The sequence below is a fragment of the Homalodisca vitripennis genome, chromosome 3 (assembly GCF_021130785.1).
Source record: "Homalodisca vitripennis isolate AUS2020 chromosome 3, UT_GWSS_2.1, whole genome shotgun sequence".
Taxonomy (NCBI): Eukaryota; Metazoa; Arthropoda; class Insecta; order Hemiptera; family Cicadellidae; genus Homalodisca; species Homalodisca vitripennis.
In genome coordinates this window covers 140,325,800-140,351,770 of record NC_060209.1, presented here as the reverse complement: position 1 = coordinate 140,351,770, position 25,971 = coordinate 140,325,800, and the positions used below count along the sequence as shown (strand labels likewise).

Here is a 25,971-nt window from a genome sequence, read left to right as displayed (position 1 = left end):
TTTTTAATGATATAACTATTTCACGGCTTTAACATTAAAAGTACTAAAAAGAGAGTTTATCTTAGATAATATTTGTAGTTTTAAAGATTTAAATCAACGATTAGATATGTAAATAAAAGTTAAATAACTACTTTAAAGACCAAATAATTATCTGAAAATAAATAGTGAACAAGAAAATCTGTCTAGTTGTATGACGGTGATAAAACTACTATATGAAGTGTCTGACGGATAGAGAAGTGTACAATGTAAAACTAATATACAATAAAAATGTTTGTTAAACATATATTTAACAATTTTGATACTGACGATCAATTTCTTTCTACGGGAAGTTTTTTCTTGTAACAATTTCACGGTGGTTAAGTAATGCAAATTAGCACTTGTCTATTAGACTATTAGTTGGGTAGGGAATGCAAGTACGAGTATGCTGAGCAGCGATGATGAACAAAGAACGGTTATCGTGAGAATCACATGATGGGATGCGACTCGTGAGCGCCCACAACTGAACTACTTTTCGTTACCCGACCTTAAGTATTGCCTAACGCCCGTCGTGCCCGGTCCCACCTGCCTGTGATCCTCCTCGCAATTTTCCGCTTCATCGGCCCATTGACAGGAATCTCTAGAAAATGTCAGTCACTAACGGAACCGATGTGTTTTATGATAATTCTTACGCTTTAATGCTAAATATAAATAATATTTCTTTATTTATACTTGTCTCTAAGTGTCAGGTTCTAGAGATTATCATTTGCTTGGGCCTTTAAATTCCACACATAGGACATATAAAACACATTAGATTTTCAACATTTAGATTTACTGATAAACTAGTAGTATTTGAACATCGTCGAATATCTGTTAGTACATTGATCGTGCTCTGTATGGGATTAGTATTATGTTTCTTTAATAATATCTCTTGGATATTTGGAAGAAAATAAGATCTTAGTGCAAAGCTGTTGTATTGAACTACTAAATTTAATTTATACTCATTGTTTTATAGGTTATTTATATTGTATTTTTTATGCATGTTTAAATCTTTTAAACCAATCCATTTACAAAGTTTTATTAAAAATTCTATATTTCTCTATTCTTACTCTACGCAAAGAAATAAAATAAATACGTATATTATGTAACGTTTTTACATAAGGTAGTTAAATAGTTCATATACTTAAAAAAAGTGCGCGATCACACTAAATAAAAACTTTGAATGGAATTTACTAACAAAAATATGTAGTCCCAAATGTCGAAAAGGTTTATATATAAAATTTGGTTGACCTTTATTGAAATAATACAAATTAAATTAAATTTATTTTATTCATAATTTTTTAAATCATGTACGTTAGGTCCAGTTGAAAATTACATTACCATATAGTTTATACATAAGTTTAAAAATATAAAAAGAAATCTACATAAATATTTTCATTAATTTTGTTATTAGGGCTTTTGAAACAGAAGACTTCATCAATTCTTCAGCAGAGGAACACAAAGTATTAATGCTACTTTACAGAAACAACAAAATTGTATTATGGATTATCAATGTTTTATAGAGATTTATGTAGCTTAGATTAATGATACATAAACAAGTAATATTATAAATATCAAATGTACATTAAATTTGTCACAAAATCAATTAAATGTTCTTTTGGCCATTTCAAATTAATTTGTCCCACAAATTTTTGGGTTTCATAAATTTTGTATGTTTATAGAAAGTATTTAATTTAAGTTAGTGCTGCAGATTTTGTCACATATTAATTACTATAAAATCTATTAACTGTTGTTGAAACACACAGTGTTGAAGTAATTTTATTCTTTTGGATTGTGGTTTCTTAGATTGATCGAGGATTGTATAAAATCAGAGCTACTCACTGCGAGGAATTTCCAACTTTAAAGAAGAACATTAGTGGGAGGCGTTGGAGGTGAGGAGGGAGGGGAGTCTCCTCCTCTCCTTCTCGATAAATATTGTAATCAACCCATTCAGGAACCTGGCACTAATGCTTCTCGCGCCCAGAAGCTATCCTCAATGGATAGTGCGCTGTCTCTATATTTTATTTCACTAATGCAGCCTTGGTTGCATCATCTAGGAGGCCCTACTAAATTACACTGACATTTCAAGAAATGAGCATCCGATAAAATGTGTGGATTGATGAGAGCTGGACTGACAGCCTGATGGTAGTCTCAAGGACTGTCAGTACAGTATACGTGACGTCGTGCCAAGAGCACTATATCATATCGTTGAGTTCCTTTCTGATAAACCAACCTTGTAGGTTTTACGATCGTTCAATATTCCAATAAATCTCCTTTAATGACCAATCCAATCCAAAAACAATTTTTAAATAAAAAAATATTGGGAAATTAGGTAAAAATACAGACTATAAATTCTGGGAAAAACATGAAATACAAATTGGGTTTCACTATGAAATTTAATTTCAATTAATGTCCGATAGGTTTAGAGTTTTGTTGTAAAATTAAATAACAAAATAAAACGTTTTTAAAACTTTACACAACTTAATATGCTTAATAAATTTATATAATATTAATACTAATAAGGAAATAGTTCCAATATATTCCGTCATATCTATAGTTTAACCTTTAAAAAAGTGTTTTTACGCATATATAGTCAGATTGGTGATTTTTAATTTTAATCAATATTATATTGCGAACTGAAATTTAAATCTTAAACGCATAATGTGTTAACAGAATTATTTAACTCTTCGTAAACCAACAGTCTAAATAACATGACTGAAAACACTATACACTATACAGTGTAAAAAATTATGAAATATTTAGGAATATACCTCTGTATGTGACATTTAAAAAGGTTTCTCAATCACCATGGTTTATTTCATTTCGTTTCGCACATGTGTTTAACATTTAAAAAGTCCTTTTTAAGTTGCGGCATTGTAACTTTTCATGTTTGCGAAAAATATAGTTGAAAGTTTCAAAATAGCGGCAATAAAAAAACGTTTTAAAGTAAAACTCTAAGGATGCCGACGAGAAGTTAAAGTTAAGGCACTAAAAGATGTACAAGTACAAAAAAAACCTAGTAATGGACAAACATTTTGATAGTTTGTAACAAAATGATTACGAATAACGGAATAAATGAGCGCTGTCTTCTCTTGTACAATCTATTTAAGTAAAAATAAACGGATTGATAAATTCACTTATTATAGTTCGTTCATGAACAATATTTATGATTTTTCATTTCATTCTCTCTCTCTCTCTCTCTCTCTCTCTCTCTCTCTCTCTCTCTCTCTCTCTCTCTCTCTCCCTCTGCTTAACGTAAAATAACGTAAAACCTCTGTCCTAGATTGTATTGAAAATATACATGGACATTCTTAGAATCCCTCGTTTAAAACTAGGCCTGTTAATACTCGTATTTTGAAAATCCTTCCGAGCTACGCTCAACTAGTCTTAAAAACTCCCTTTTTAGCTTTATCAGCAGATAGTGAATTGTTTTAAACATTTTAATGTCACAACACAATCATATGATTAATTCATTTATAACAGATATTTTAATTTATTTAATTTTATAGTGTTGAAAGCATAGAGTAAGCTTCTAAATAACAACACTTCTTAATTTAATATTATGCATGTTATCAAGATGATTAAATAAGAAGTTATAGTAAAAATATACTTTTACTGTACATTTTAGCAAATATTAAATATACTTGATCGTATGCTTGATTATAAGTGTAATGAAGAAATAAAAAATAAATTTACTATCTAACTTTTGCTACAGATTTAAAGACTACTATTAAACACATCTTAGTTGTATTTTGACTCACACTTTGTGACCGGAAAAAACTTCTCAGACCTGCGTGTACGTGTTATACATTCTTGATCGAAAACTTCTCAGACCTGCGTGTACGTGTTATACATTCTTGATCGAAAATTTCTCAGACCTGCGTGTACGTGTTATACATACTTCATCGAAAACTTCTCATACCTGCGTGTACGTGTTATGCATTCTTGATCGAAAACTTCTCAGACCTGCGTGTACGTGTTATACATTCTTGATCGAGACATCAAAGCAAATCCAACTTTCGTTTCAAAATGGTATAGCCCCATCATTCATTACATCATGAATGTGTTAACTGAAATGCTAACTTCTAGTGTACCATTCCTCCCCAACGACTTATAATAGTTGAATTGTTACTGAAATAGTTTGTAATTAAAAATAGAGAGAAGTTCCAGTTATTTTACGGTGCTACTTTCACGGTACAAACAACCGTTTCAAAATTGACGGGCTCCAGAAGACTGCTCTTTAATCTAAACTTATATCTAAAATGGATCAAAAGATTGGGATATTTTTCAGTGAATACCGCCTTACACAGGAGTATTTAAACATAATTCAAAAGGAATATTTTCAATATCGGTTGGAAATTGACGCGAAACGACGGGTTACTGCTAGAATAATATACTTATTATATTTCGATTTTACTTAAAACCCAGTTACATCTTATTGCTACGTACTTTACGTTATTGTTTTGCCTGTGCCAAGATTTATGACACTAATTTTAGTCCTGGCTATAGAAAGAATGCATTACGTGTGTCTTACCTGCGTAAGGTTCGTGTACTCAACAATTTATTTTGGGTTTTTAAAAAACGGGGCGTTTCGGAAAATATTAAAATTTTGAGTTTATTCTTCTTATGGACCTAGAGACAATGCTTAAAATACACATGTTTATTGTTTTTACGCTTGTGATTAGCCAAAGAATAATCGACAAGTATAAGGATATTACAAAGTTTTGTTCTTAGAATATCCATATCTTATTATTTCGTTTTAGTCTGTTGAAAATAATGGAATTTTGAAAATACATTTTTAGATAATTTGTTATATACCAGAATAAATTTAAAATTTGTGGAAATAAGTGCTAGTCTGTGTATTTTTAAGGCCTCCCACCCATAATTTTAGCTTAACTTCGTTAGGCCTAACTGCTTGCCTATCACAAAATATTCTCAAGTATCCAACTATTTTTTAATAAGTTTAGGGAACATAATTTTGATTATTTATTACAACACGGTTGTGTTTCATCGATTGGAAATGAACTTTGACAATGTGCTTTAAAAATACTTTTAGACATTTAAATGCTTAGTACTCCAACATTTTGATATGTGGGTTCGTATATTTATGTATTTATTATACTATTTTAACAGTCTCATATAATAACATTATTTGCTATAGGCATGACAACTTATACTTAATATATCACGTACCTTTTCGTCCTTCAAAGGCAATTGTAGACATCTTAATATATTAAGTGGAAATATTTGGGAAGTTTCTAAATTAGTGCAATATTGAAAATTTCATATGTGTAAACTACTGAGGCCTATAAAACATTTTAACAAATTTATGATGACCTTTTTAAAATATTTATGCCAAGGTCAAAAATTGCTTCGTGAAAATATTGGATTATCAATTACTGCTGGAACCGAATATTTTCATCAGCCCATAACTTAGGTATAGTGGAAAGGGTTGATTCAATACGAATTGTTGAGTTTAGCTCCATTTCACCTTCAATGTCTTGATATCTGTAATAAAAAAATGGTGAGGAAAACATTCAAATACAACTCTGCATAATTTCGAAATCACAGATACATATACAACAAAAGATATGTCTGGTTTACCCAGCAGCCATCAAGTGTACTCTAGATGAAGAGGTTTTCTCATTGTCTCATCAGGTGCACAATTGGTGCAGTATGTCCGTGACTCTTGTTACATTTCAGACACTGCTCTACATGGAATGTGAAATGGAGCTAACTCAGCATTCGTATTATTCTCTGATTATGAATTATTCGTAAACTCAACATTGGCAACATCTATTACTACATGGAACAATAAGAATTATGGACGAGATATATCATTGTGAACCTGTGTAGTAGCAGATAAATTGTTATTAACTGCACTTAAAACTGAGATATTATTTAACCTTCGCACTACTATAGAGAATTAATTTATTGCGATAAAACCAGTACTAAAATTATTAATTAAGATATATTTATATCATATTCAATAATAAAGCAAAACGGACGGGTTTTAAATGATATGTTTCAAACTATCTTTACTTTAACTATTTTTACATTTAAAAAAATAAATGAACTCCATGTATTTTTAAAGTACATAGTTCTTGAAAGGCAAGAAAACATGCCAGAGTATCAATTTGAAGTACTTTATACTGTTCTGGAATAAAGCGTTTATTGAACAGTAACAATAGTTGAATCATGTATTGTGTGCAGTAACTGGCTGTACATATACTTTTCCCAGTTTCATACCTACAAATTTCTCCCAATTTAATTAGATACGCGTTTATTTATTGGTTATATTCAAAATATTCGCTCTATCATTTCGAAATAATGTGATACCGGTAGTCTTTTACTGTGCATTAACAACAGACAATACAAGTAACATACAAGTGATTGAATCACATAACAATGTACCCGTCTATTTGAAGAAAATTAAACATAGGCAACATTTTTGTTTTAATAAACGGTAGACAAAACTATTTCAAATAACAATGAATTGAACAGATGCACACTAAACACTTGTATATTCAGTCTATAATTATTTTATTTTCTGGTAACCTCAAATTGGTGTTTATGTGTGAAAGAGAACTGACATAAAACGGAGAAATGTAATAATTCTGAGAATTTACTTTACGTTTAATTACGGTACATAATAATTAAGATAGCAAATTAATTTATATATTTAAAATAATGCTTGGACTAAAGAGTGATTAAAGTTGAACAAAAACTCGTGAATAAGTTTTGAATATTGTAGACATTAACCGTAGTGCAAAATATTTTTGTTTGATCTTAAGTACGATTTTATTATTTATAATACAGTTTTAATAACAGCATGTAACAAAGTTTTTCCCATTGACATCAATTCTTCAATTTTACTTTCAGCGTAAAAGCTAATCGTACAATTTTCACGTAACCAAACATGCGAGGCTGAATGTTAAGCTTCCCACATAGAAAGATACTTTTTATTAATTTTATGATCTTATTTAATGTAAAAAATTAGAGGGAATCGCTTAATAACACATCATGTTCTCGTTATTGTATTCAGTTTGTTTATAGATGTATTTATTATTATGACTTCACGTTCCTATCACAGTTGCAGTAAACAAGACCAATGTAAAAGTGTTCGATAACGCTCAGCCAAATCTAGTGGAGTAATATGCATCATTATTAAACTCTATGTTGCCTATATAGAAATGAATATTCCTTCAGTCACTAAAAGTCTATAGGGCAGTTGTTCTTAAAATATTGTGAGGACAGACAAGGAGATACAGAGAAACATTAAACTTTTATAGCACCTAGAATGATAGATCAATAATATTTTTTTATTCTAATGGTACTTTATTGAGGAAAATGAGTAAATTTATGAAAGCCCAAATCGTATATTTGTGTAAAAAAATATGATACGGTTTTCCTTAGTCCAATTAAAAGTAATTTTTAAATGATCGTTTATAGGTCTTAAATAGCCATTTATATTAAATATAACTGTATCACTAGAATGCATAGATTCATTTTTATGTACAGCATTTTTATACAAATTTGCATATCTTGTATTTTATCCAAAATATTAAAATAATTTTCTTTAAACTCCTAATTCTATTCTATTTGCCCAGTTACAAAAAATAATATTAACCCAGAGTTGAGAAAGCCAGAAAATGTGACAAATACTTGCATTAGTGTTATGGGAAGCTATTAGTATCCACACAAAGATGTGGTCAAGACGTGATATAGAAATGACCAAATCATGAGACAGCGGCTTACTCAGGCCTCATTCACAACTAAAAGGAACAATAGACAATTGTATAACAGTTGTCGCAATGAGGTACGTGTAGAATGGCTATTAAAAGATTAGCATAGCAGTACATAGCAGAGCAGCGTCCAGCGTGAGGTTCCCTCCCCCACCCCAGCGCACGACGGTATCCCAGCGCCCCACGCGCTCTACTCACTATAAAAAAGGTTCAAACGCGCCGTTTTTCAACACAGTTGCTTCTCAACTCCATCTCCTGGACAACATGGATTCCAAATTCGTGAGTGGATTTGATAGTGTGCTCAGTGCTTCGGTTAAGCTATAGAATGTGTGTATAGGGACATGTCATCACTCGTAGTGCTCTAATTTTGGTTTAGAACACCGTCTGGATATATCATATTGTGTAGATCGATGCGGCGCGCTAAAAGATTATAATTGTGATTTTTTAAACATTTTTTGACTAAATATATTTTAACACAATTAATATTTTTTACCGAGTTAATATTTACCGCGCTATATGCCATGCCGTGTGATTACCCAACCGTGCAGTTTCTTATCACATCGTGATTGAATGTTAAAATTCGCTTACAAAGTTCATAAATTTATTAAACCTATATTAGAGTCAAGAAATAATTTAACACTATTTTTAACACTTAATTCAACACAAAATTGATAAAATATTATATGCATTGTTTTATACAGTTAGTTTACAAAAATTAACAAGTATTGCTAATCTAGATACGTCCCATAACAAGACATACAATTTTGAAAACATCTTAGAATTTTATTTGAAAACGAAACAAATTATGTAGTTGCATATCTAAAATACGTTTAGGAAATTAAACACGATTCTTTTAAAAAGGTGTGGAAAATGAGTTAACTGTAAACCTAAAAAATTATGCGATACAAATTTGACCACATACAATTTTGAGTAGTAAAAAGTTAGTTGTATAATTAGCGGATGAAATCGTTATTTTCAATATTGAAATTTAGACGAGCTACAATTTATAGTATTTTTATAAACAAAATCCATCGATATTTATTTTTTCATCACTAATCTAAGATTTTAGATGGTAAAAATTTAATTTGCAGGTATATTTTCAGTATGAATTATTAAAATTTAGAGAGTGGAATTAATAATAGAAATCACAGAATTTTAAATAATTGCAGGCGCTATTTAGGTTATTTGAGGAACAAACTAATTTGCAACAAAAAATATAAATATAAAACAATTTCTAAATATTTTCATTAAATGCACATCAACTGTTTTTTTTAATATATTTTTTTAACAATTTGGAGGCTCATTCTGTACAATAATCAATAGTAAAAATTAATGCGAGTGTAAATCAAATTCTGGGCACTGAGATCCTCTTTTAATAGTACAGCTAGCTTACTATAGGCTAGGTAGCATATTTTCGAATTTCTTCTCCAATGAATTAGCTTATATATTCGTAATTATTCTTCTACTTGTATTCTAAAGTTTTTATCTGAAAATTTGCTTAATACAAAAGTGCTTAGTGTAAAACCATCTTTCTAAGATTTAAGCAACAAGAAATACTAGACTGTAAATAACTACAATGAGCCAAGTTAAAATTGAATTTAACCGTGTCATTTACTGTGCACTTTATTAAGTTAGTGCATTTATGAGATTCAATAGATTGATCTTCTATTAATTATAACTATCGCCATAGATATGCGCAATTTTACAAAAATGTAGAGAAGTACATGTTTCTGCTGCTCACTTTACATTAAATATCTATAGCTTTCCGTAATTGCTTCTCAATACTTCACCATCTCAGAATCTAACTCAATGTAATAAACTAATTATACAATGAAATACTACTTTTATAAACTGATGTGTACAATTACTTAGTTCAACCTCTAGGAAATCTGAACTAAGCCATGCAATACACCCTTACACATTACAATTTTTAACCTTCAACTGAAGAAATCTGAACACAAGTGGTGGTTAATTTAAAATAGAGAGTAATGTTATTTACAATGGCTTGCATTATTTAAAATTTACAAAATCAAATAAACTAAATAGCTGTGTAAGCTAGCGCATTTATGAACGGGCAAATGTTTTCAATTTATCATCTACTCATTCCTTGAGTTATATTTTTCCATAATATTTTATATAAATTTGAAAGAATATACTATTAAAATCTTGCATATTAATGTCAATCTTATAATCAATTTTAGTTGCCAAAGACTCATTGCTAGGTTTTACTCTACAGTTGTAAAGTTTTCTTGACCCATGTTGCCAGTTGGAAAGTACGCTAATATTTTCTATCCTGTTATAACAGACGAGGATCCTTTTAAAATTAAAGTATAATAGAGGTTAAATATCTCTATAATGCAATAGAGATGCGCTGGAAAACAAACTTTTGATAAGATAAGAAATATTTTTACTATACAAATGATTTTATGATAGGTAACTGAAGGTTAGATGAAAAGCTAATGGTCTCACTTTTTAAACGACGTTAGTAAAATAAGTGGAAACTAGTATTGTTGTGACGTTATGGAATTTGCGAATAGTTTTATAAAATAACATTCTAGAAATAAAAATAATATTTGCTGAGCAAGCTAGTTTTATCACAACATTATCAAAAGTGTGATACAGATAATAGATTTTTCCAAAATGATCAATACCTACGTATTATCGTAGATACATATTGTCGAAGTTCTAGTTATGAAGCTAGCACAGTACATATTTAGTAGTAGCTACCAAAATATCCATGTGCAAACTTAACTTTGGTGATCCCAATTTCTAAGATGCTCGTGGAGGAGCATTTACCCGATTCCAGAATTGTGAAAGACAAGTAAGTGTTTTCAACTGCCGGATTACGCACTAGCGACCGACCGCAGTAAGCCATAAAGCCAAGGCCTCGCGAGCGCCAAGATTCGTCTCACACGACTCAACAGTTTGCATAGATAGCATCTGGCTAATTGTGGACCAATCGTAGGATGAAGAATGACCGCTCCACGACCCCGCAAATGATACCCTCCTGTGGGGCAATCGTGTGCTAATGCGGGGCGCTGCCGAATTATAACCGGCTAATGATGAGGGATGTTCCCGCACTGACACGGACTGACGGGCACTATGGCGAAAGCAAACAATACATCACGGTCGGCTCGGAGCAGCTACAGTTCCTTGAGCCTTTATATTCCTATCGCTTATACAATAATATTCGGTCTGTCGGGTTCACTTAGTGCAAGCAAAGTACAACAAAATCGATTTCTGCTTTTGTGAATTTCTTTCGTGCTATCATCTTCCAATATGTGTTTACCTTCTCCGTAAGGTTGGGGTTCTCTAACCAAGAGGTAACAAGGTAAAAGAGTAAAAAAAAATGCAAATGGATTTGGTCCGGTTTCCTTCAAAATCGTTTAGTGATATTATTAAAAATGGCCGGGGTCGTTGAAAGACCAACCCCCCTATTAAAAATGCCAGTGTCGTTGAAAGACCCCCCCCCCAACGGTATGTCCATAACTGGTCCATAACATTGCTGCAGGGACTGCAACATAATACGAATAAAGAAATCATTTATATTATAGTATAAACAATCTAATAACCAATATGTCTATGAAAATAAAAATTTCTTTAAAGCATCTTTTGCAAATACCCGTTGCTTAATAAATCCGAAATTCGTGTCCTGTAATGTGTTTTATTCAAATTCCAAGTTACAAAGCAGCTGTTTTAAATACTGCGATCAATTACTGTTGCAGAAATTTCTCATTTTATAAAAGAGTCAATGTTAATGACTTCTATTAAAATATCGTGTACGCAGTCTACTAGAGACTGAAAGTAGATAACAAATTGAACTACATACTTTTGAACACGTTGCCAGTGTTAGATGCGGCACAAACCTAGTGTCATGGCAGTATGTCAGTCACATATTGTTTGTAATTCAGAATGACATGAAATTTCAAGCAGTAATTGAGATAAACACTCACGGTTCTCTCCCCTCAATCGTGGCGCACTGATTTCAGTGCTGGTCTTCACGGCGACCTTGCTTAAAATTGTCGCATGCTCTTTACTCAGATATGAGATAAACCTTGAAGGAGACCTGTTTTCTCAGGCGTAACTTAGGTTTTGCGCTTAGTGATGAGAAGATATTGCGCTGGCTTGGCTAATACTCAGTAACACGTTGTTACCCGGCGTGGCGGGAGCAGAGACAAAGCGGGGAGACTCTCAGTGGGACGACGGATGTCGAAGGATAAGTAGGTTCTCACTGTACGGCAACAATGCTAATTAAAAGTGAGGTCAGCGTAAGTCCAGTTCCGGTGGCTATTCCCACCATCAGTCTAGGTGGTACATGACCCCTGTGACATCACACTGTTGCGCCTCTCATTCGATCAAATTCAACATAAGATTATGATCAGGGTATTATTCTCCGACCTATGTAACTCGTGTATGCAACAAAACCAGAAATAATTCATTATCCTAGGTATAATTGTTGTGTCACCTAGGGTTATAGGTTAATCTTTATGATTTTATGCTTTATTTCTTAGTCACATATTCTTAATAGTGTTAAGGATACGAGTAGAAAGTTGGATAAAGTATACATAGGAAAATTTTGTCTGTAAGGTATTACTTGAAATCCTCTGCAGAAAATCTAAAAATTATAGACTGTTTCGACGATATAATGCAATAATTAATTCTTTGTTTGAAGTTTATTTTTGACGATGAAAGGGATGTGAAGGACACAGGATTTTTCCGGACATTTACCATCGTTAATTTTTTGTTTCATTGGTTTTTTCGTTTTTTTACTTTCAATTTTTCACTTTTTCACTTTTTCACTTTTTCCAATTTTTTGTTTTACTGAACGATGGCAAACGTCCGGAAAACTCCTGTTTCCTTCAACAATAATCAAAATAGGAGTAATAGGCAGGAACTTTAAAGAAACTCCTCATCGTAAATGAGCGAATTACAACATGGCACATATATGTGTCCGGTAACTGAATCCACTGTTTTTTCTAGACTGTGTAAAATATTTCCTAACACGATGGAGATTTATGGATATTTAAATACTTTATACATTGGTGAATTGTTGTATTCTCTCTCTCTCTCTATCCTTATTTTTTATTAACAGGACAAATTATTTGAGTAATTAAAATTTTTAGGGAGCATATTTTAAACCAAAATGCTATGCATCCTATTATTTTGAGGACATGCCCGGCAAAAATACATGAGCAATATCTCAGATACCAGAAGTTGCTAGCCGTGATGTATAGGCTCTTGTACGACCTAAGGTGCAGGACACAGATACATCTGATGTACCAGAGTGTTACGTGACCATCTGCCGGCCAAAGGTCACAAGTCCCCGCTCCACAACTAATCCCCGCAGTTACTATTTATTATTCCGCCCGTGATGAGAGGCAGGACGCTCGTTACTCTTCTGCGGTTTACAACTGCTTACATAACCCTAAACTGTGGTTTGCATCCGCCTTAACAATCGAGCAATCTTGGTCTGAATCTGATTCTTTAAGTGAGTTACCAGATTTATTGCCTTATCGAGCTTAGCACAGATACACATTGTTAAAGGCAAATAATTAAAATTTTTCAGACTAATGTCTTTATAAATTAACATGAACAATGTAAACGTAATTAATTTACAAGGCGAAACAAGAAAATTATAAATATCAAGTTAAGAGACAATATAGTTACAGTGAAATTACATAAAACGAGACTGCTTATAATTGTTTAATTATTAAGGACCCAACACAGGGCCTTCTTAAAATTGTGTCTGTCTCTCCGTCTGTCTTTCCTCCAGTGCGATTACCCTTGATACGGACAGAAAGATCCTAGATAGAGCAAGCTTTCTTTTTGATGTCTTTATATTATATTTTTGGATAAAAACGTCAAAATTTCAGGAAACTATCAAAGATTTTTAGATTATATAAACCACGATGATTACGATAAAATTGCAGACTAAACAAACTGAGTATAATAGTATGGAGTTTTATCATGTGACCTAATAACACATTTTATGAAGCTACATTTTTTTTAGGTTGGTAACTTTGCTTACGTTCTCTCGGGTCCATCGATACTTCGTTGTATGTTTGTGTGACATAAGATATTAATTTATTTAACTCAAAAATATGTTTAGTATTTTGAAGTATAATTTGTTGTAATGTAGTACTTATATCACCCGTATGTTTGTGGGATACGAATAATTTGTAATTTCTATTGTTATTCGTCACAAAATTATATGTATTTGAGTACATTTAAAATTGTCCAATAAATAATTGAAAATTACATTAACTCAACTCGAATAAATTATAATAAACCGTTGGCTTGATGGGAACAAGATGAAGTTAATCAAAAACATGTTACCATATCGTTTGCGATGACGGATGCACTCTTATTAATGTCAAGATTGAGAATTTGCAGCTGACATTTTGACAGTGCACAATCTCCATGTAATATACGAGTTGCTCTCCTCCTACTCTGATGACTACTGCACTATAGTAAGCGCTGCGGTGTCGAAGTGGCCAAGTTCTGTAGACACACAGGTGTTGCGGGTGGTATCTACTAATGCATCCGTGGTCCCTACAATTCAGTGCCTCCCGCTCCTAGTCATTACATGAAACTACTGTACAATCAAGCTTGAAGCATCAATATGTGGTTACATTTTGGTTAGTTTAATGAACAGTTTAACATTCATAGTCAGTTGTGTACTTCTCTCTTTACATTTCACCTTCATCGATTCGTTTCTAACTTGCACTGAACTATATCAACCAATTCCTATAAATTATTCAATAATTAACTTTATTAATTAAACCTATTAATAAATTCGTTGAATCGACTAATTATTTCAACTCAGTTTCATCTCAATACAGTTCAAGTACGGTTCAAAGAATGTTCAATATGATGTTATGATGTTACAATTTAGCGAAATGCTGGTGTTTGAAATTCCAGAAGTTGTTTGTTACAACTAAATACAATCCAATTACGCTCTTGTTTGGGTTGTAAATTGCTTCACTAACAGTTCATTTAGTCCACAATTACACATTCGGATTTAAAAAGGAAACAACAACACAGGTAATTGATTGTACATTCACAATTATCAGCTCTCTGGATTGTTAAATGTTTAAGTGTCATACCATCCATATTACTCACGAACATGAATAGGTGGGATAAAAAGTAGAAGTTATCGTAGAACACTTTTACTATAATTTATTTTAACAATGATTGATTGACTTAGAGCTGTGATCAGTGGAGTACTCTGTAATCGATTCTATGAATATCAACACTAATGACAAAGGATAGTAAGAATTAGGACGTTTGCCATCGTCATATGTTACAAAATGTAAAACACAAAGTTTCCAGGATTGAAATTGATCCTCTGTATCAGGTTGAAAAAATACAATTAATATATATATTTAATAATTTTTTCACCCTATTAAGAAGATAGATTTCAATCCATGAAGCGTTCATATAACCATGGCAAAAGTCTGAAATCCTACTGTCCTTTTAAAACATTCTGTTATCAATCACATGCTTTAAACAAAGAACTAATGACTGCTTGTTTGCTTACAGGTTCTCGTCGTGCTGAGCGCAGTGGTGGCTGTTGTCCTAGGACAAGTGCCCTACGTCAGGCCGCCAGGCTTCATCCCCATCCTGTCACAGCAGTACGACCTCAACCCCGATGGTTCTTACATCTTCAAGTGCGTTTTATACTAAAACTTTCGTTGATTATTTAAGATTTTGATGAGTTTAAGCGTAGACGTAGGACAACTCTTACTTATATTGGAATCGACTGAGATTCTGTTCGAACTCCTGAGTTCGAAATGTGTTTTAAAATATAATCCCATCGTTAACAAAATAAACAAGGTAACATTCTACTACACTCTTGATATTAAAATATTGCAAACGTTACAATCAAATCACTACCGAACATACCCAACTAATTAGTAACGTTAAGATCTCCTTTGAGATAATATCAGAACGAAAGACGTAGATAAAGAATTTTACTAAGTGGTTTCTGAAACATATTTTACTAGTGACTCTCTTATTTATTAGGCTACTATAAATATGAACTTTAATGAAACGTCGTTAGGGGTCCATTCAATACCAGGTTTTAAACATGTCACCTACTAAAATCCTTTGTGGGACTTCAATACCGGTTACGTAACCTCTTAAATTAGTAACGCCGGTTGCCGTGCTAATCGGAAATCTTCCAATAACATTAATTTCTGTAACCCCACTCACAGCAACTTTCATGCGACGCGGTGCGATAGCGAGCGTAAAGTAATGTCCCATTAAATTAGGAACACGTCGAGGTCGGCTTGACCCCAAATTTATTTATTTCCCGGACCGCTTTGTCACAATGTCCGGGTGTTTACAAATGGCGACCCCTCAGTTATTTACTATTTCGGCACACATGTTTACTGTGAAAGCCATGTAGGGCTATATATCACGCATGCGAGAAGTTTCGTAATCACTGAGTCACTACTGCCAGATAACTCTTTCATATGAGTCTCATATCTTGAATTCTTTACTATGTTTTTGCTATGCGGTTGTTTTGCGCTGGTAAGATTTTACTCTCTTACTCGTATACAATGGAAATAATTCAAAACCAATTTGCTAATATTTATTGACTTGCCAGGGAATTGAACCCGTAACATTTTGATTAGAAACCCTCAGAATCACCCTAAGCTAGTGAATGTCCTTGTATTGATTTTCTTTGTTTATTGTTACAGCTACCGGACAGGAGACGGCAGCTCGAGGGACGAAACTGGAGCCCTGAAGTTCCCAGGAACTCCTGCTGAAGCCATGGGAGGTGAGTTCTGAGCATGTCCTCCTAAGCAGAATTAATATTAAAATATTTTGATATACGGTCTTTATTGATTTCCAAAATTCAATAAATAACCTTTAGACATGACAGTTATTATGAAATTAAAAATAGTAATAATAATTACGTCCTGACAATAAGTTACAGTTTTTATGTCCCTATATAGACCAGAATCCGTTTAAAGCCCAACAACCTATTCAGGTTTTTATTCGATAGTGATTTTGGATGAGATGGTGACACTGCAGAATGTATTTTAGGACCAAACCTCCAGTTTCGTTCTTAGTTTAAGAGTTGGATATTAAAAATGTATTCCTATTTTTTACACGAAAAAACTACAACAGAAGCAAATATAAATAGAAGTTTCTTCCGGCATTAACTCAACAAGAGAAAATCAACAATCGATCTTTTTTTTAATTTATCGTTGATGTTTAAAATGTTGTCCACTTCAACTTCCTCAAATTCCTCTATTGATTTTATTGCTATTGCTTATCTTCCTCTATGTCGAAACACTCACTGCTCACATTCTCACCTCTCTTACTCACTGTTACAGTGCAAGGCCAATACTCCTACAACTCGCCCGAAGGCCCAGTGGCGGTCCAGTACATCGCCGATGAGCACGGCTACCAGCCCACTGGCCCCAACGTCCACCCCGCCATCATCAAGGCAGTGGCCGAGCAAGTGGCCGAGGCCAGGGCGAAGCCCCTGGGAGCCAACTACTAGAGTTACCGGCTAGTAGCCACTTGTACAAACACGCTTCAGTATTACATGTAACGCTTATTCTACAGTTAGTCACGATGCATTTATTTATGAATATTTATCGTGGACAACTTTTGTACTTCGTAATTAAGCGTCATTTTTGTAAATTCTTTTTTATAAATAAACCACTGTGATCACTAAGTGTTTGTGTTTTACCAGTGTTTATTTCTGTTTCAAGACTTATGTTACTTTTTTGTTTACACATACTTATCTTACAGCAATGCGCTTGCATTTAATTAAGAACTGTAATTTAAGGGGATAAGAAAGTAATGAGCGAACTACAATAGCTCATCTCAGAAATGCTGAATGGAACGGAGCGAAATCTGAAACAATAGTTTAATAGGTTTTACGCGATCCTTCCCACACCTTTCACAGTAGTTCAGCATCAAAGGCATGGGATCCAAACTATTAGATAAGTAATGTTTAACGATATTGATATTCTCTTCTCCATAAAAAAACATTCAAATCATTGAATAACTAAGTAAAGGCAGATAGGTTGGCATTCTGGAATGGGGAAGAGGAAATAGTTTCATATAGAGCACTGAGAAGAAAACATTGATGTTTCCAGAAAAATCCGTAGTATTTGTTTAATAGTTCCTACATTTTCATTATTTGATATTGAAGCCCAAAGAGATGGGACCCTATAAAATACTGGTATAGAGAAAAGACATTTTCCCCCTTCCCCCGCAGACTAAAAAAAATTTGAGTCAACTTAATAAATGATGACTTACTAAATTGACGCTCAGGCAAATGTTATGGCTGGACATGCAGCATCATATAACTCATTCTTTTCCATATAGAAATGAAGTTTCATGCACATTGTGAAGCCTAAAGATGAAGTTTACCGGGATATAATGCAAAATGATACATTTAAATTTTGTTCATAAGGTTTCACAGCAGTCTTTAAATAATAAAAGTTCCGGTGAAGTAGTGACAGTACTACAAGAGTGTGCTGAAATAAAATAATGTCACCAACATAACACTGATTTTACTCTATTATTTTTTATTTTTGTTGTATGAATAGTATACATGTTTTAACATAAGCTTGTTTACAAATTGATTCCTTTTGATATTTTCTCATTTGCGTCATGGTTACTCATAAGACCGATGTAAACATATTTGCTAACACTCAGCCTAATCTCGTGATGTAACATGCACCGTCATCGAATGCAGTGTCGCGAATATATATAAATCTAGCTTCGTGAAAGATTTTGAGCCATTCAGTTCATAATTCATAATCTCTTTATTGCGTGTTTGACAATATGTAACATTGTATTGCAATAGTCAAATGCATCATAAAATATATCCTAACTACACATTCACTCACAGTCATACTTACATCTCAGCATTCTCACGACACAATCACACAGACTTCGGATCCATGATTTTCAATCATCCCAACGGCTCGTCATGAATTTTATCAATCGAGTAAAACGCTTTAGACACCAACAGGCGTCTGAGACGAGTTTTGAATTGATTGAGGTTGTTGGAGTTTTTTATATCCTCAGGGAGCTTGTTGATTAGTCTGACACCCACCTGCTGAGGGAGGTGTTGCGATAATGTCAGTCTGCGTTGATGTTCGCAAGTTGTCCCTGCCTCTAGTTTCATATTGGGTGAACGTCCCTGCCACTTATCAAGGCACATCTCGATCTGCAGTACACGATCACCTCAAAAACGTAAAGGCAGGGCAATGTCATCAATCCCAGCTCCCCGAAAGATTGCCCTGCACGACTCTCTATAATTCAGTTTTAAAATTATCCTGACTGCTTTTTTTTTGGAGCCTGAAAACCCGCTCCATTTTGTTTTTGGCACATCCTCCCCAGAGTCTTAATCCATACACAAGATGTGGATGGATTAGGCCGTAATAGGCCGTTTTTAGAACCTCTAGGGTACAGAACTTTGCTAGGTGCCGTAGGGCAAATATGCCTGTGGTAAACTCTAGCACAGATGCTATCAACATGATCATTCCAGGTCAGTCCTCTGTCAAGGAACATCCCCAGAAACTTTGTGGAATCTGTATCCTCTAAAAGGGCATCATCCGCAAAAACAGAAGGTCGCATCGCGTGATCATGCTGACGAAGACAAAAATTTTATGACACTTGATTTTGACTGGTTTGTTGTCAAGTTCAATTCTGTGAAATATTGAATGCATGCGTTCAATCCCTCAAAAGATTTTATTTCCAGGTCTGTTTTGAATTGCTTTTGAAACAGAGAGTCGTGTCGTCAGCATATTGAACCAGTGCCCCAAGTTGGATCACTGAGTTCAATCTACAGACATAAATCAGGAAAAGGAGAGGTCCAAGGATAGATCCCTGAGGGACACCATGAGCCATTTTTATTTTGCTGGAAAACGACGCTCGAGATCATCACACGCTGATCTCGATCTTTTAGATAAGACGTGATCCATAAATGTGGGAGACCCCGGACGCCACATTTTTCTAACTGTTGCAGCAGTGTCCCGTGATGCAAACTGTCAAAGGCTTTGGAAAAGATCGAGGGAATATGCTTAGCACATGTTCACGGACCTTCCAGTCCATCGACAACATGGTCCAGAAGGCTATTCACCGCGTCAATTGTGGATTTGTTTTTTCGGAATCCAAATTGTTCTGGATTCAGAATTTTGTTTTTTCTAGAAAGCTTTCCAGTCTTTCATAGAATAATTTTTCAAAAATTTTGCTGAACACAGGAAGAATTGAGATTGGACGATAGTTGCTTGCGAGGCAAGGATCGTCTTTTTTGAAAAATCGGAATGACTTTGGCAGTCTTTAAAGAAGATGGAAAATTTCCAGTTTCAAATGAGAAATTGATCAATTTTGTGAGCGGTCTCAAAATGTGCTTATAGCAACGTTTGAGTAGCCATACTGACATCCCATTGGCGTCACTGGTTTTTTTGTGTTCAGCCTTCTGTATGACATGCATTGCTACCTTCCCCCTCCCACACAGGGGCCAGGGCCATGGATGCAACCGGATCACTGACTTCTCTTCCGTTGTGACTGAGATTCTTTAAATGACGAGTTCATTGTAGCCACGGTAGAGAAGTATTTATTGAATTGGTTAGCACTTGAAAATTGATCTTCGTAAATTTTGTTTTCAATTTTGATTGCAATCGGTTGGGAAGACTTTTTTGAATTTGTATCTCGAGAAAGGTTTGTTAATAATTTCCCAAGCAGTTTTTGAGAAATTTTCACAATTACCTAAGGCTCTATTGACGTCATAGGCTTTGGCGGCTCGTATGACTTTTCTATAGATCCTGCGGTATGTTCTAAAGAAAGTTTTGAAATCTTCGTTTTGGGTTCGAATAAAAATGTTGTGGTAGATTTAAGCTTGTCTCGAGAATATAAGAATTCCTTTAGTCAACCAGCCATTTTTCCGTGGTTTTTGATATTGTTTAGTTTTTTTAAACGGACAAGCACACATCCAAATAATAATTGAAACTATTACTGAAAGCTTGAAACCTGTCCTCAACATTCTCAAAACTCATTTAAAAAATGCCCAGACTCGCGCTCCAGCAATTTATTCAGCAAATGTTTTGAAAAATTGACAGATCTTGCAATTTTATATTTTGGGTTTTGATTTTCCAGCTTGCATCCACGAACCAGGACCTCCCTGCGCAAAGTGGTCAGAGATCGCAGTGTTTAAAACAGAGACCGTGGTGCATGAATGTTGGTGATCACATTGTCGATGGCTCGTCGTAGCGGTCACTCGTGTTGGTGAATTCATAGACCAATTTAGGTTGAAGGAGTTCAGAATATCGCGCAGCCGCTGGGTGAGGGGTCGGTGAGGTCCATTACATTAATGTTGAGGGTCGCCGATTATGAGAAACTTAATTGAGTTTTGAAAAAATAAAATTCAAGAGCTGTTCTAGTTTTTTCAAAAAAGGAGTTAATACAGCCATTGGGGGATCTGTACATCCCAATGACTGTTATTTTACCGAAATAATTGGAATTGATTTTGATGCAATCGGCTTCAAAATCCATGTCAGCACTGCAGTTAATTTTGAAAGGTTCAAATTTGGAAAATTCTTTCAAAAAGATTGCCACACCACCCCCTTTGAAGCTTGTTCGACAGAAATATTTTGCCAAAAAATAATTTGGAATTTTGAAAAGGTGGATTGTTTTCAAGGGAAAATCCGTGCTCAGAGACTATAAACACATCTGGTGTTTGCTCTTCGCACATTAAAGCCAATTCATCAATTTTTGTTTGTTGCAATCTGAGCGTTTTGGTGAACCAATTTAATTTTTTGGGTTGAATTTGAATTTTGAATTTTTTGAGGTTTTTGAAAATTTTGATTTCGGTAATTTTTTTGCTGCAAGACTGGATCCGAAGTCATGCCTAGGTCTGCTTCGTACAGTGTGACATTGTCAAGTTTTTTTGAAGCCGGAGAGCGTCCCTTTTGCACATCACTGCCCAACGTGGGCGATCCCCTAGCTGCTTCCGCGTAGGTGATATGCTGATGGTTCAGTCTCTGTTGAGGGGCGACAGCCGACTCTCCATTGGTCGCAGCAGACATGGGGATGGCAGCGGGCCATCAGATAACGTACAGATAACGTAAAGATAGACAGGAATTAAGTTTGGTCAGCTCCACGGTGATAGCGTTCGTTAATGCCCAGCTAATAATGCCTTGTATGACGAATCCCTAAAATGTTAATTCTAAGTGAGCTCTATGTGTTAGTTAATATTTTTGTATAATTGAATCATATTTGGTTTTAAAGACAAAACCTTGAAGATGCAAATTGATAAAGTTTCCAAGTACACTGGAGCACATAGCATTTTCAAATTTATAGCAACTAGTAATATATTGAATAAAGTAAACGAGTTATTTATAAGCGTAGCTAACGCATCTGTAATAACAATAATCAAATACATTTTGTAATATCAATATACTGTTCTCTACTATTCTTAGACAATAAATAACTTTTCTCAGTACCGTACAAATCATATATTAGACTTACTTCGACTTTCTTCACAATTATAACTATATTTAGTATGCATCAAATATGAATCTTCAAATGGGAAGGCATTACTACTATAATTTCTTTGCAATTATGTAAATCTCGTCAATTATTATTTCTAACCTCTGTTAACAGAAATCATTGTTAAAATTTAGTTTTATTCTTCTAAGAACTACGTACTAAATCTATCTTGAATTAATCTTAAATAAAAAAAGTAATATTAATAATATATTCTGTAAAACAAAAAAACAACCATCAACGTAAATATTAAAGTTTATGTATATATATATATAAATATATGTTCTCGTTTGTGTTAATGTAAATTTTCATGTATTATTAGCCATTGAAATCAAAGTACCCTGTTCATGATTCCATGAGTTAGTTATTGAAACATTGTACTATCGATACGTTTTTCTTGAAATATTGGTTAAGTTTCTTTATTTATTGCGTCATATTTAATATGGTCAAGTAGGTTAATAATAATAATAACTAATGGGCACTAATTAGAATACAAATAAATGTTAGTGAGAAGTCAAATAACAATTTACCTATCTAATTTCGAGATACACTCATTAATATACAAGTTCACACGATTACTCTCTACTTACGATCTAATCTCTTAAGCACATTACATTTCAGACTGTCCGTCAATTAACACCAGAACGTTAACGACAAACAGCCATTTTGGTACGGGATATCACGCTTCACGTGCCTACAAGATCATTTGTAGCGTTATATACAATGCTTGGTAATTAGTGTACACACAACCCAACAGTGGAAAACATCCTGTGCATATACTTAAGTGGTCTGTCGATTATCATTTAAAATTAAATGGAAATAATGTTGCGCAGTTTTATAATACATACCAAATAAGAACATTTAGCCATAAGTTATATAAGACTAGCAATCTAATAAAAGAGGAAGATGTGGGAGAGGAAGGATTGACAAGGAGGACACGCCTTTCAACTCATATAACTGTCACATATATGAACTGTCGTAAAGTGGTCGTACTATAAGACTGTGCAGATTTCTTGTGTTCGACTTGTTCCACCTAGAAAAATGCATATGGATGCTTTGATAATATTTTTGGTAGTGCTATCCGTTTTCGGATTGAATATTTGTTATATTTTTAAACAAAATACTGGACACGATCATTTAAGATATTCTTCAAATACAATGGAGGATGGTCTAACCGTTTTAAAATAATGTACATCTTGCTTCGAGCTATGCTTACGTTAATTCCCCTCCCCATCTCCGTGTAGACCATCCTTCATTGAATGTGAAGAATCACTAACTACCTTAAAAACTATTTCTTTAGTCCAGTATTCATTTACTAAGTTTAACTTTCAGAACTTCAGCCAAGAAAAGAATAGTAAACCGTCTAGAACAGGACAAAAAACCAACTTAATCTTCTTAAGAGTGAACCCTTTGAGATCGGATTTGCGGCATTGTACTCTACTAATATAGTTACTAAATACCTTTAATTTGATGTACTACTCGACCTATACTTTCATTTTACATGTTCTAACTCTCTAACGGGCCATCTCATTGGCATGACGAAAAAGTAGCAGTTACTTTAAAAAGTAGATTTATAGGTGCGGTAATGAAGCACCAAGATTTATTACTTTACCTGTAATCGTTCAGGAATTATCAAGTCCACGCGGGAATTTTTTACATCCTGTATATAATAACAATACTTTAAAAAAGTTTTATAACAATGTTTTAGCCAGACTATGTTAAATTAAATTTTATTTCCTTTCATTTTAATAAAAAAGATTGTCTCTTAAGTTGAAAATCATTGATAAATATTACTTGAGAAAACTATACTACATGTAAATAACTTAAACAAGAACTCAACGTACCAATCGAGTGTAAATAATACACATATGACGTCCTCCATTGTAAAATAACTTTCTCCTGTATTACAGACTAGAGTGTAGTCACACAGCACTGTAGCCTCGCCATCAGTATCGTGCAGGCCACTATGAATTCGGTGATACCTATGCATCATCACATACAAAGTAGAAGTACGCCACACTGAATACAAATTCTGCATACACGATTTCAAGTCTATATAATATAAGTATTTTACTCATTTTGCATCCTAATTTATTTATTGTACGATTATCCTATTACCATTGTCTGTACCTATAAGAAAAATGTAAAAATATACTTACACTAACACTCAACGTTGATTAACTAAAACTCAATCCCATGTAGTGAATGCACATTTTTTGAACTCGATGTTGCCTATGTAATAACGAAGCTTCATTTTATATTTCAGTTGAATATGTTTATTTGTTTACAAGTGCAGACATGCAGACAGAAATACAGAAGTGAAATTTTTCAAGTCTTTGCTAACGCCCAGCCAGAGTACGGCATGGAAATATAATGAAGATAACAACGTACAAAAACAACTTCATTCCAAAAAAGAATTATAATTTTCATGAATATTATTTAACAATTGAAATAGAGAGAAAAATGTAACTTATATCTCACTAATATTTACAACTCTACAATAATTTGTTTAAAGGGTTTAAAATACATCATAACGTGAAATGTTGTAAAATAAAACCAAAATGTATTATAATGCGTTAATTTACCGTATTTATAATCACTCTTTAAAAAACATCAACTGTTCAAAATCTTTTCTAGAGCTTTATATGCTTTTAGGTTTTATTCTAAAGTTCTTTTACTACATATTTTAACATATCTACCTATATTTTATGGTATTTTGTAAACTATTACAAAATGCTTTTACACACAGCAATGTTAAAAAACCGCATGATGATGTGCACTGAACGAAGGGGAAAATCTGTTAAGGACAGCCAGGACTGAGGGTTTAAACGAACACATAGTTTTCTCTAATGCCTCGAAACTAGTACGGGCGAACGCTGGGAGGATGACAACAGAATTCTTCAACTCTCGGGCAGGAAATGCCGAAATGATCTTATCCTTATTAGGTAACCTAATTATGTGTTCATTATTTTCAATGATGTTCAATTTCATATGGAGTTCGAACAAAATGTCGGACGGCTATTGCCAGTATAGCTCTATGGCCTACCTGTACGTTCTTAGCCTGTCAGAGTCTTCATAACCAAGACTTAATCGAGTTATATTTACTTTAAATATATGTGAAATTTGAATTTGCACCCCTTTTAAGACATGCAATATATCTAATCATGTAAATAAAAAATTTCAATGTAATATATTTGAACATTGTTAAAGAAATATATGCCGTTATTAAAACATATGGAGGGACTAATTATAATTAAAAATTAAAAGACACTAATGGACATTAAATATCTTTATGATATGAGGGAAATTGAACACAAAAATGTACGAATTTCAACCAATGCCAGACTTTGGCGTTTTGCTATCTGGATACCGAGGAATAGCATTGTTCCTATATTCCTGTCTTGTCTTGTACCCTGCGTCACTTCACATATAAAGCTTATGCTGAAGTTTGAAAGTAAAGGTATCTGTTGCAGGCTATGAGGTTTCCAGATCATTGTAATATATTTATATTAGGTTTGTAGTTTTTCTTTTAATTGCATAATTTTTAATTAGCCTTATTCAAAGTTTTGTGAACGCCTTATTATTTAAATGGAATGTTATTACTTAGAAATGTAGTACGTAAACATCTAAATAAAGACTGTAAACATGTAAGTTAATTTTAACACCTATAAAATTTTAGCATTTCTCA

At 33.5% G+C, this 25,971-nt stretch overlaps 1 protein-coding gene across 1 annotated transcript; it reads left to right on the top strand.

Annotated features, from left to right (window-relative positions):
* The first annotated feature begins 7,933 nt into the window (after positions 1–7,933).
* Positions 7,934–17,454, top strand: LOC124357591 (endocuticle structural glycoprotein SgAbd-9-like). Its single transcript, XM_046809511.1, has 4 exons — positions 7,934–8,039; positions 15,303–15,430; positions 16,466–16,545; positions 17,108–17,454. Exons 1-4 carry the CDS (start codon positions 8,025–8,027, stop codon positions 17,275–17,277), a joined length of 393 nt encoding a protein of 130 aa, XP_046665467.1. The 5' UTR covers positions 7,934–8,024; the 3' UTR covers positions 17,278–17,454.
* The last annotated feature ends 8,517 nt before the right edge of the window (positions 17,455–25,971 follow it).